This window comes from Artemia sp. Qi Xiang Cuo, chromosome 16, assembly GCF_049724085.1.
Source record: "Artemia sp. Qi Xiang Cuo chromosome 16, ASM4972408v1, whole genome shotgun sequence".
Classification (NCBI taxonomy): Eukaryota; Metazoa; Arthropoda; class Branchiopoda; order Anostraca; family Artemiidae; genus Artemia; species Artemia sp. Qi Xiang Cuo.
In genome coordinates, this window is record NC_142809.1 from 27798777 (window position 1) to 27812284 (window position 13508).

Genomic DNA, 13508 nt, shown 5'->3' on the forward strand with positions numbered 1-13508 from the left:
AAATTATATTCAGTTCTATTTCTTAGAATGAACATCTATAGCATAAATTTTGAGGATTTTATATAATTTAGTTATTAATTTTCAAACACTCAAAACCCTTAAAAACAAGTTAAGTAATTGCAACGAAACTTACGGCGTTTCCCAATTAGTGCATGGAAAAAATACAGATATCTTCAACCAAGTTTTGAATAACCAGCAACATCTACAGCGCTTGAAATTATTTTCAGCTTAATTTCTTAGGATGAGCAACAATACGATTATATATTTTTTAAAATAATTTAGTAATTAATTTTCAAACCCTCAAGGGCTCTAAGAAAAACAGGGTAAAGTAAAGGAAGCAAAATTTATAGTAGTTTTAATTGGCACCTGTTCTTTCCTGTCTTTTACATTTAAGCAAGCGATTATCGATATTACTATTCCTACTTATTTTAACCGATTCTTCTTGCATAAGACCAAGTAAGTATTTGCTGCTATCTATGTAAAAATGCGCCCAAGGAAGTTAGGGCAATATAAAAAAAATATGCCATACAAGGCTGAAACAGATTTAGAAGGACATTTCAAACATTTAGATCTTAATACATGGTGTTGTCTTGACTGATTTGACACTATATTGAGTTTACTGTACTTTGGATAAAATCAAAAGAGCAAAAAAAATTACCTGAGCGGAGAGGTTCATATCATAATAAGTTAAGGGATCTTTCCCAGTTGCAGCTTTGAATCTGTTGTATTCCGATCCTCGAAACAAATTTAAGGGGTTCCTCCATACTTTGCACTCTAAAAAAAAAAAAAAAAAAATGAGCTACGCGTTTCCACCATTAAGGTTTAAACCTTTTCTTGGTACCTTTTGAGGATAAAATTTCAGATTTGAGAGTTTGTGTGCTTCTTATTTTTAACCCCGTAAATTACCACCGATCGTAACCTTACACAGTTGCATTTATATAGTTTGTATAAAAAATGTCTGAGCAAAAATAATTCAAAAATCCTTTATATATTAACATTATTTACTCTCCCTAGTAATTTGAATTAACTTTTTTTTCGTATATGCTTACCCAATCGTTTTACTCGTATATGTTAAACTTTTACATGTAGCTGAAAAGCTTTGGAACATAGTGTTGTAAGCATAACACCCATCTGACAATTCAAACTTAAACATATGTACACATAAAAACGAACTAAAAACGGTTTCTCTTTTTCCTAAACAGTTGAAAAGTCTACAAAAGCGTCTATACTATTCAAATACAAACGATTGCTTAAGCAATCTCAGAGAGAATAAAATATTATGCGATCACAATATTAACATCAATGTAAAATGTAATATAAATAAAGTATAATATAATAATATAAATATGACACAAGGCTAATGTAAAATATTAACACAATCTGTGTTGTTACTTTATTGTTGCTGTTGTGCTCAATACAGATATTGTAGGGGCAATTTTACAATCACAACATCTTAGGTAATTACAGGTTCTTGTATAAAGATAAGCAGTTGTGCAGTTAATTAATGTTTACTCTGCTTTTTACATGGGTAGTCTTCACCAAATCCTTCCAGTATTTCTGGTCAGACTGTACTTGCAAAATTAATTTTTTCATGTTAGTTACATCGTCAACTACCAGCCACGTAGGTTGAAATTTACTTCAGGCAAGGAAGAGGTAAATGTGTTTCTATAGCCTGTGACCGAAGTCTCCAGCATACCGTCATATATGCCTGACCCCACTTAGACGCTATGATTTCCACAAGAAATCCACTAATCAAATATTATGAACTTCTGTAACGATTCAAGGTTTACATTTTCTATTAAAATGTGAAGATAAGATAAAATGTATTGCCTTTTTCTTACCTATCCATTTTCACTATGACAACACTGAATGTTATAATTTGCATTTTTTTTTCTAAAAAAATCTTCACCATAAAAATTGTTCTCAAATATTTTGTAATTCCATGCTCTTATAAGTTATTACATAAAATCCTATTAGGAGCAGGGTAGCCGGTATCTGGATCAGAGTATCAACCTATACTGTAATGATGAGAAAATTAAATATATATATTTCTTTTGCCTCGGCTTGTCTTTTGTCATTATGAAAGACATGTCGCCGAACCTTTGTTTCTTTTAACTGTTCAGGTAATGGAACAAAAATTTCTTTTTCTTCCAACGATTTATCTAGTCCAGGTTTTGATTTTAAAAGGTGTGGTAGGCATTGATGACCTTATCCATGTAAAAATCCCAAGCCCATTCATCATCGCTATCATTTTCAATTTTGACACGTTTTGATTCTCGCTGTCCAAGTTGATTTTCATTGATCGCTCAAATTCTCGGTGTCGCAAGTCTTCTAACCGCGTGTGTCTTCGCTCTTGATTTTCATTTTAGATACGCCGTCACTGTTCTTCTAACCGCGTGTGTATTGTCTTATGATTTTCATTTTGACTCGCTTACATGCTCGGTATCGCATGTCTTCTAACCACGTGTGTCATTGCTCTTCATTTTCATTTTTGAAAATGAAGGTCTAGGTTGTTCATTTTTACCCGTTAATTTAAATTTCTCAGGTCGTCCTCTTGATCTTGTCTTATTTGATGGTTCAGTTTATTCATCTTGAGCAATTGTTAATTTACGTTTTTGTCCTCAAGTATTATGAAACTGCTTAAAACGAATCATTTTCGATTCGTTCTGATCCTCGTTGTCACATGCCTTGTAAGGGCATATTTTTTTGTTCATCACTACGCATTTTGACTCGTTGTCATTTTCTTTTCGCAAGTATTCTAACCGCAAATTTCCTTGTTCTTCATTTTCTTTTATCATTAATTCAGATATTTTTTCAATGCCCTTTACCCTAGCTGCTTGGATTGGTCTTACCATATTTGATGGTCTACGTTCATTTTTCCCCATTGTAAATTTGCACCTTAATGCTCACCTTAGGGTGGGCATGAATCAATAATCATGTTAGATCCAGTAGAAATTGTGGTACCCACAACTCAGACAACATTCCTTTTTCGAAGAGGTAAGGTGTCGTTTAAATTTGTCACATACATGATTCTAAACTGTACAAGGAACCTTGACTAAAAGAAAATCTTACCTGAAACCGATGGCTGGGGATTATTGTTGGTAGGGGTCGTAATACTTTCTCCTCCTGTTGTATCTCCTCCTCCAAGCCAAGGACTTAAATGATTCAGAGAGACTTGTTCAATAAATGATGTACCATATTTTCGGAAGTACCACCATTCAAATATCTGAAAGCATCATATAAAATTTGAATTCATGTAAAAATAAATATTGAAATATATAAAACAAATCCCTGCAAACACTTCATGCAAAAACTAAAAAGATAACGGAAAACAGCTGGCGAAAATCCCGTAAGTCCACTTTAAAGGGTTAACTAAAGTAAATAGCACTGTGTTTTAAGTAGTGTTCCTTTGACTACTGTAAGTTTCTTTGCCTTTACAAGCCCACTCGCACCATGTGGATTCCTCTTAAGATTACACCTAACTCCCTAAGTAGGTATTTCCTCCAGGAACAACTGATACAAAAATTGTACTTTAAGTCCTTTCAGCCCATTTCCCCTCCAAATCTTTGGAGAAGATCTTACATTACACCCTCCCCCCTAACGGTAGCATTTCTCTGCACCTAAATTCAAAGATCTAGTCTATTCCTCAACAACCATGATATGTATACCCTAAACTAGTAAAATTGAAGTAAAAACACAGAAAGTTCGTCTCGACCAGTCAGAACGAATTTATTGCTCTTAGTCTTAGTACATACTGACTTCTTATTCATTACCCTGCAATTTACTACTAACTGCTACTACTAACAATTGACCGAAGCACCAAACCGCCTGAGGCCAATAGAGCTACACAAACTCCTCCTCCATTCCAATCTATTAAAAGCCTCCCTCTTTACACCCTCCCAAGAAGTTCCTATTTCTATTAAATCTTTCCTTACATCATCCCACCCCATTCGGGGACGACCCGCTATTCGTTTGGCCGACAAGGACGATCTTTAGCAATTTGTCATCCTTCATCCACAGAACACATCTTATCCGTCTCAATCTTTCTCTCAATTATTTGAAAAAAACTACGTTTTCTCATTAAGTGAAGGAGCTGCGTTGCTTTGTTGTACAACTAAACGCACAGTTATTAGGCGGGACCGTTGGGGGGGGGGGGCCCCCCCCCCCCCCCCCCCCGTTCGCCGCCTTTAAAAAAAAAAAAGTTTTTTAAACTGAAAGTAAGGAGCGACATTAAATCTTAAAATGAACAGAAATTATTCCGTATATGAAAGGGGCTGTGCTCTCCTCAACGCCTCGCTCTTTACGCTAAAGTTTGACTTTCTCACAACTCTTTTTTTTAAGCAATAAAACTTGATTTTTTTATTTAATTAAATAAAGAAAGGAGTTTTCTCAACTGAAATTAAGGAGCAACATTAAAACATTCTAGTTCGAATAGAAATACCAAAACACGTTTAAGCAGTTCAAATTTGTCAATTTTCCAAACATAGCCATTGAAAATAATAGTTAATGGTATTACTTACACATTTTCTGCCTCCAAACTGAGTTTTTTTTTCTTTAAAGAAAAAAATAAATTATGTTCTCGTGAAAATTAAATTTATTTTAAGGATCTAGAAACAAAATTTCGTTTTGGGACTCGGAATTTGATTGAAAATGATTTCAAGAAAAAAAGAGTAAAAAATCAATCTATAAAAAAAAACTACATTCCTCCTTACTTGCAATATGTTAAAATGGGGTCAATGTCCCCCTTTTTCAAGGTCGATTTATTCGTTGTTTCTAGGTGTAATGACTCCAGGGCGAAGTTTGCACATGCGCACTGACGGGAACAATGTATTGATGGACTCGAGGGGAGAGAATTTCTGAGAAATTGATTTGCATAATCGAAGGGGAAGTAGATTTCTGAGAAATTGTATTACATAATCTGACGGTGAATTATTGATCCATAAAAGGGGAATTAGAAATGACATCACTTGTTTTCTAAGAATTATGCGGCACTCTAAAGAGTTAGAAATCCCATTTTCAAATATGGCTTCTCCAATTCTTAGTGACAGAGATAAATTAATATTCTATTTTTAAATATGGCTTCTCTGATCTTTAGGTCAAAGAGATAAATTAATATTTATCGAAGCCATAATAGTGTAAGTAGGAACACCTTAGAGATGAATAGATTAACGCGGGAATTTTTTCCTGGGAATTTCAAATGTGACAGTGCAGGGATGCCAAAACAAAAGGAACACGTAGAAATTACGATTAGAGATTATTAGGGTGAAACTGTTTGAGACATTTTAGAAGATGATTTAGGCGAAACAGTTTGAGGCATTTTAGAAGATGATTTGGGCGAAACAGTTTGAGACATTTTAGAAGATGATTTGGGGTGAAATTCTGTGGTCGTTATAATACACAAGTTCCATTTGAACAGTGTTGTAAGGTCCCCATACCCCAAACCCGGAGGGCCCCCATCCCCCCGGGCCCCCCATTTTTTTAAAATACTTTTTTGCGCACTTGAGACACAGACGGGCCCCCAGATTTCAAAAGGCTTTATTATATCTTTTCAGAACAAGTTCTTTACGTAATGTCCTTCCTAAACCAATTTTACAAGTTGAAGTACCCATCTTTTCCACTCACAACTTTTCATTGCGGATTTTTGCATACCCCAACACCAAGCAATTATTTTCAAAAGGCTTTATTATATCTTTTCAGAACAAGTTCTTTACTTAATGTCCCTCCTAAACTTTAGGAGGTTTAGGTCCCTCTTTACTTGTCCCTCTTTACTTAATGTCCCTCCTGAATATTTTCCCAGAAGATAAAAAGTTCTACTTCAATTTTAAATTTTCTCAACGAAGTGAAGAAAAGTTCAAGTTCTATTCTGAATTTTCACAATGAAAAAGAAATAAGTTATTGATCAATTCTATTTTTCCAAAAAACTCTGTGGTCGTTATAATACACAAGTTCCATTTGAACAGTGTTGTAAGGTCCCCATACCCCAAACCCGGAGGGCCCCCATCCCCCCGGGCCCCCCCATTTTTTTAAATAATTTTTTGCGCCCGTGAGACACAGAAGGGCCCCCATATTTCAAAAGGCTTTATTATATCTTTTCAGAAGAAGTTCTTTACGTAATGTTCCTCCTAAACCAATTTTACAAGTTGAAGTACTTATCTCTTTCACCACAACTTTATTTTACGACTTTTTTGCAGACCCAAACATCAAGCAATACTTTTTAAAAGGCTTTTTTATATCTTTTTAGAACAAGTTCTTTACATAATGTCCTTCCTAAACCAATTTTACAAGTTGAAGTCCTTATCTTTTTCCCCACAACTTTACTTTACGACTTTTTGAATACCCCAATATCAAGCAATACTTTTCAAAAGGCTTTATTATATCTTTTCAAAACAAGTTCTTTACGCAATTTCACCCCTAAACCCATCTTACAAGTTGAAGTACTCATCTTTTTCCCCACAACTTTACTTTACGACTTTTTGAATACCCCAATATCAACTACTTCTACTTCAATATTAAATTTTCTCAACGAAGTGAAGAAAACTTCAAGTTCTATTCTGAATTTTCTCAATGAAAAAGAAATAAGTTATTGATCAATTCTATTTTTCCAATTAATATAAAAATTTTCCCCTTCAGTTCAGATCTTTCTCAAAGAAATGAAAAATTTTAAATACTGTTCCAAATTTTTCACAGAAGATAGAAAAGTTCAAATTCACTTTTGAATTTTACCAAAAAACACAATTCAATTCTAATTTCTCCAGAGAAAATAAAAAAATTAAAGTTCTATTCTAAATTTTTCGGTGGAAGATAGAAAAAGTAATACCATAGTTGTGAATATTTTCCCGTCAGTTCTGGTTTTTCTTAGAGAGATTAAAAATTTAAAGTTCTGTTCTAAATTTTTCAAACATGATAGAAAAGTCAAAGTTCTCTTCTGAATTTTACAAATAACACAATTCAATTATAATTTCTCCACAGAAAACAAAAATCTTCCAATTCACTTCTTTATTTCTCAAAGACATAAAGAAATTTAAAGTTCTATTCTAAATTTCTCGATGGAAGATAGAAAAAGTAATACCATAGTTGTGAATATTTTCCCGGAAGATAAGAACTTCTACTTCAATTTTAAATTTTCTCAATGAAGTGAAGAAAAGTTCAATTTCTATTCTGAATTTTATCAGTGAAAAAGAAATAATTTATTGATCAATTCTATTTCTCCAAATAATTTAAAAATTTTCCACTTCAGTTAAGATTTTTCTCAAAGAGGTGAAAAAATTTAAAATAATGTTCCAAATTTCTCGTAGAAGATAGAAAAGTTCAAGTTCTCTTCTGAATTTTACCAAAGAACACAATTCAATTCTAATTTTTCCAGAGAAAATAAAAATCTCCCACTTCAGTTTTAAGTTCACCAAGACATAAAGACATTTAAAGTTCTATTCTAAATTTTTCCGTAGTAGATAGAAAAAGCAATACCATAGTTTTGAATATTTTCCCAGAAGATAAAAAGTTCTACTTCAATTTTAAATTTTCTCAACGAAGTGAAGAAAAGTTCAAGTTCTATTCTGAATTTTCTCAATGAAAAAGAAATAAGTTATTGATCAATTCTATTTTTCCAAAAACTCTGTGGTCGTTATAATACACAAGTTCCATTTGAACAGTGTTGTAAGGTCCCCATACCCCAAACCCGGAGGGCCCCCATCCCCCGGGCCCCCCATTTTTTTAAAATACTTTTTTGCGCACTTGAGACACAGAAGGGCCCCCATATTTCAAAAGGCTTTATTATATCTTTTCAGAACAAGTTCTTTACGTAATGTCCTTCCTAAACCAATTTTACAAGTTGAAGTACCTATCTTTTCCACTCACAACTTTACATTGCGGATTTTTGCATACCCCAACACCAAGCAATTTATTCAAAAGGCTTTATTATATTTTTTCAGAAGAAGTTCTTTACGGAATGTTCCTCCTAAACCAATTTTACAAGTTGAAGTACTTATCTTTTTCACCACAACTTTAATTTACGACTTTTTTGCATACCCCAACATCAAGCAATACTTTTCAAAAGGCTTTTTTATATCTTTTTAGAACAAGTTCTTTACATAATGTCCTTCCTAAGCCAATTTTACAAGTTGAAGTCCTTATCTTTTTCCCCACAACTTTACTTTACGACTTTTTGAATACCCCAATATCAAGCAATACTTTTCAAAAGGCTTTATTATATCTTTTTAAAACAAGTTCTTTACGCAATTTCACCCCTAAACCCATCTTACAAGTTGAAGTACTCATCTTTTTCCCCACAACTTTACTTTACGACTTTTTGAATACCCCAATATCAACTACTTCTACTTCAATTTTAAATTTTCTCAACGAAGTGAAGAAAAGTTCAAGTTCTATTCTGAATTTTCACAATGAAAAAGAAATAAGTTATTGATCAATTCTATTTTTCCATATAATATAAAACTTTTCCACTTCAGTTCAGATCTTTCTCAGAGATGAAAAATTTCAAATACTGTTCCAAATTTTTCACAGAAGATAGAAAAGTTCAAGTTCACTTCTGAATTTTACCAAAGAACACAATTCAATTCTAATTTCTCAAGAGAAAATAAAAAAATTAAAGTTCTATTCTAAATTTTTCGGTGGAAGATAGAAAAAGTAATACCATAGTTGTGAATATTTTCCCGTCAGTTCTGGTTTTTCTCGACGAGATGAAAAATTTAAAGTTCTGTTCTAAATTTTTCATAGAAGACAGAAAAGTCCAAGTTCTCTTCTGAATTTTACAAAGAACACAATTCAATACTATTTTCTCCAGAGAAAATAAAAATCTTCCATTTCACTTCCTTATTTCACAAAGATATAAAGAAATTTAAAATTCTACTCTAAATTTCTCGATGGAAGATAGAAAAAGTAATACCATAGTTGTGAATATTTTCCCGGAAGATAAGAACTTCTACTTCAATTTTAAATTTTCTCAATGAAGTGAAGAAAAGTTCAACTTCTATTCTGAATTTTATCAGTGAAAAAGAAATAATTTATTGATCAATTCTATTTTTCCAAATAATTTAAAAATTTTCCACTTCAGTTAAGATTTTTCTCAAAGAGATGAAAAAATTTAAAATAATGTTCCAAATTTTTCGTAGAAGATAGAAAAGTTCAAGTTCTCTTCTGAATTTTACCAAAGAACACAATTCAATTCTAATTTTTCCAGAGAAAATAAAAATCTTCCACTTCAGTTTTAAGTTCACCAAGACATAAAGAAATTTAAAGTTATATTCTAAATTTTTCCGTAGTAGATAGAAAAAGCAATACCATAGTTGTGAATATTTTCCCAGAAGATAAAAAGTTCTACTTCAATTTTAAAGTTTCTCAACGAAGTGAAGAAAAGTTCAAGTTCTATTCTGAATTTTCACAATGAAAAAGAAATAAGTTATTGATCAATTCTATTTTTCAAAAAACTCTGTGGTCGTTATAATACACAAGTTCCATTTGAACAGTGTTGTAAGGTCCCCATACCCCAAACCCGGAGGGCCCCCATCCCCCCGGGCCCCCCCATTTTTTAAAATAATTTTTTGGGCACGTGGGACACAGACGGGCCCCCATATTTCAAAAGGCTTTATTATATCTTTTCAGAACAAGTTCTTTACGTAATGTCCTTCCTAAACCAATTTTACAAGTTGAAGTACCCATCTTTTCCACTCACAACTTTTCATTGCGGATTTTTGCATACCCCAACACCAAGCAATTATTTTCAAAAGGCTTTATTATATCTTTTCAGAACAAGTTCTTTACTTAATGTCCCTCCTAAACCAATTTTACAAGTTGAAGTACCTTTTTTTTCACCACAACTTTACTTTACGACTTTTTTGCATACCCCACCATCAAGCAATACTTTTCAAAAGGCTTTTTTATATCTTTTTAGAACAAGTTCTTTACGTAATGTCCCTCATAAACCAATTTTACAAGTTGAAGTACTCATCTTTTTCCCCACAACTTTACTTTACGACTTTTTGAATACCCCAATATCAAGCAATACTTTTCAAAAGGCTTTATTATATCTTTTCAAAACAAGTTCTTTACGTAATTTCACCCCTAAACCCATCTTACAAGTTGAAGTACTCATCTTTTTCCCCACAACTTTACTTTACGACTTTTTGAATACCCCAATATCAAACAATACTTTTCAAATGGATTTATTATATCTTTTCAGAACAAGCTCTTTACGTAATGTCCCTCCTAAACAAATTGTACAAGTTGAAGTACTCATATTTTCCCCCAAAACTTTACTTTACGGCTTTTTTACATACCCCAACATCAAGCAATACTTTTTAAAAGGCTTTATTATATTTTTTCAGAACAAGTTCTTTACCTAATGTCCTTCCTAAACCAATTTTACAAGTTGAAGTACTCATCTTTTCCCCACAACTTTATTTTACAACTTTTTGAATGCTCCAACATCAAGCAATACTTTTCAAATGGCTTTTCATATATCTTTTCAGAACAAGTTCTTTACGTAATGTCCCTCCTAAACCAATTTTACAAGTTGAAGTACTCATCTTTTTCCCCACAACTTTACTTTAAGGCTTTTTGAATACCCCAATATCCAGCAATACTTTTCAAAAGGCTTTATTATATCTTTTCAAAACAAGTTCTTTACGTAATTTCACCCCTAAACCCATCTTACAAGTTGAAGTACTCATCTTTTTCCCTACAACTTTACTTTACGACTTTTTGAATACCCCAATATCAAACAATACTTTTCAAATGGCTTTATTATATCTTTTCAGAACAGGCTCTTTACGTAATGTCCCTTCTAAACAAATTGTACAAGTTGAAGTACTCATATTTTCCCCCACAACTTTACTTTACGGCTTTTTTACATACCCCAACATCAAACAATACTTTTCAAAAGGCTTTATTATATCTTTTCAGAACAAGTTCTCTACGTAATGTTCTTCCTAAACCAATTTTAAAAGTTGAAGTACTCATCTTTTCCCCACAACTTTATTTTACAACTTTTTGAATTCCCCAATATCAAGCAACACTTTTCAAATGGCTTTATTATATCTTTTCAGAAAATGTTCTTTACTTATTGTCCCTCCTAGATCGATTGTATAGGTTGAAGCACTCATCTTTTCACCCATAGCTTTACTTTACGGCTTTTTACAGGCTCCAACATCAAGCAATACTTTTCAAATGGCTTTATTATATCTTTTCAGAACAAGTTCTTTACGTATTGTCCTTCCTAAAGCAATTTTATAAGTTGAAGTACTCATCTTTTTCCCCACAACTTTTCTTTGCGGCCTTTTTACATACCCCAACATCAAGCAATACTTTTCAAAAGGCTTGATTGTATCTTTTCAGAACAAGTTCTTTACGTAATGTCCTTATTAAACCAATTTTAAAAGTTGAAGTACTCATCTTTTTCACCCACAACTTTACTTTACGACTTTTTACACACCCCAACATCAAGCAATACTTTTCAAAAGGCTTTATTATATCTTTTCAGAACAAGTTCTTTTCTTAATATCCTTCCTAAAGCAATTTTACAAATTCTAAATTTTTCAGTGGTAGATAGAAAAAGCTATACCATAGTTGTGAATATTTTCCCGGAAGATAAAAAATTCTACTTCATTTTAAAATTGTATCAACTAAGTGAAGAAAAGCTCAAGTTCTATTCTGAATTTTCTCAATGAAAAAGAAATTAGTTATTAATCAATTGTATTTTTCCAAATAATATAAAAATTTTCCACCTCGGTTCAGATTTTTCTCAAAGGGTTGAAAAAATTTAAAATACTGTTCCAAATTTTTCATAGAAGATAGAAAAGTTCAAGTTCTCTTCTGAACTTTACCAAAGAACAAATCAGTTCTAATTTCTCCAGAGAAAAAAAAATCTTACACTTCAGGTTCAAGTTCACCAAGACATAAAGAAATTTAAAGTTCTATTGTAAATTTTTCCGTAGTAGATAGAAAAAGCAATACCATAGTTGTGAATATTTTCCCCGAAGATAAAAAGTTCTACTTCAATTTTAAATTTTCTCAACGAAGTGAAGAAAAGTTCAAGTTCTATTCTGAATTTTCTCAATGAAAAAGAAATTAGTTATTGATCAATTCTATTTTTCCATATAATATAAAACTTTTCCACTTCAGTTCAGATCTTTCTCAAAGAAATGAAAAATTTAAAATACTGTTCCAAATTTTTCACAGAAGATAGAAAAGTTCAAGTTCACTTCTGAATTTTACCAAAGAACACAATTCAATTCTAATTTCTCAAGAGAAAATAAAAAAATTAAAGTTCTATTCTAAATTTTTCGGTGGAAGATAGAAAAAGTAATACCATAGTTGTGAATATTTTCCCGTCAGTTCTGGTTTTTCTTAGAGAGATTAAAAATTCTAAATTCTGTTCTAAATTTTTATAGAAGATAGAAAACTCCAAGTTCTCTTCTGAATTTTACAAAGAAAACAATTCAATTATAATTTCTCCACAGAAAATAAAAATCTTCCAATTCACTTCTTTATTTCTCAAAGACATAAAGAAATTTAAAGTTCTATTCTAAATTTCTCGATGGAAGATAGAAAAAGTAATACCATAGTTGTGAATATTTTCCCGGAAGATAAGAACTTCTACTTCAATTTTAAATTTTCTCAATGAAGTGAAGAAAAGTTCAATTTCTATTCTGAATTTTATCAGTGAAAAAGAAATAGTTTATTGATCAATTCTATTTTTCCAAATAATTTAAAAATTTTCCACTTCAGTTAAGATTTTTCTCAAAGAGATGAAAAAATTTAAAATAATGTTCCAAATTTTTCGTAGAAGATAGAAAAGTTCAAGTTCTCTTCTGAATTTTACCAAAGAACACAATTCAATTCTAATTTCTCCAGAGAAAATAAAAATCTCCCACTTCAGTTTTAAGTTCACCAAGACATAAAGAAATTTAAAGTTCTATTCTAAATTTTTCCGTAGTAGATAGAAAAAGCTATACCATAGTTGTGAATATTTTCCCAGAAGATAAAAAGTTCTACTTCAATTTTAAAGTTTCTCAACGAAGTGAAGAAAAGTTCAAGTTCTATTCTGAATTTTCACAATGAAAAAGAAATAAGTTATTGATCAATTCTATTTTTCCAAAAAATATAAAAATTTCCAACTCAGTTCAGATTTTTCTCAAAGAGATGAAAAATTTAAAATAATGTTCCAAATTTTTCATAGAAGATACAAAAGTTCAAGTTCTCTTCTGAATTTTAAGCAAAGAACACAATTCAATTCTAATCTCTCCAGAGAAAATAAAAATCTTCCACTTCATTTTTATTTTCACAAAGACACACAGAAATTTAAAGTTCTATTCTAAATTTTTCCGTAGTAGATAGAAAAAGCTATACCATAGTTGTGAAAATTTACCCGGAAGATAAAAAGTTCTAATTAATTTTTAAATTCTCTCAACGAAGTGAAGAAAAGTTCAAGTTCCATTCTGAATTATCTAACTGAAAAATAAGTAAGTTCTTAATCAATTCTATTTTTCCAAATAATA

The 13508-nt window shown here is 31.5% G+C and overlaps 1 protein-coding gene across 1 annotated transcript in view; it reads right to left on the reverse strand.

The window, feature by feature from the left end:
- The window catches only part of LOC148942743 (protein ST7 homolog), a 90095-nt gene that overhangs the window by 48779 nt on the left and 27808 nt on the right, over positions 1 to 13508 (reverse strand). The window contains exons 3-4 of the mRNA XM_089102625.1: positions 3073 to 3226; positions 659 to 774 (exon numbers count right to left, since the gene is read on the reverse strand). Of these exons, the coding sequence (XP_088958751.1) occupies positions 659 to 774; positions 3073 to 3226 (270 nt within the window). The remainder of the gene's footprint in view (positions 1 to 658; positions 775 to 3072; positions 3227 to 13508) is intronic.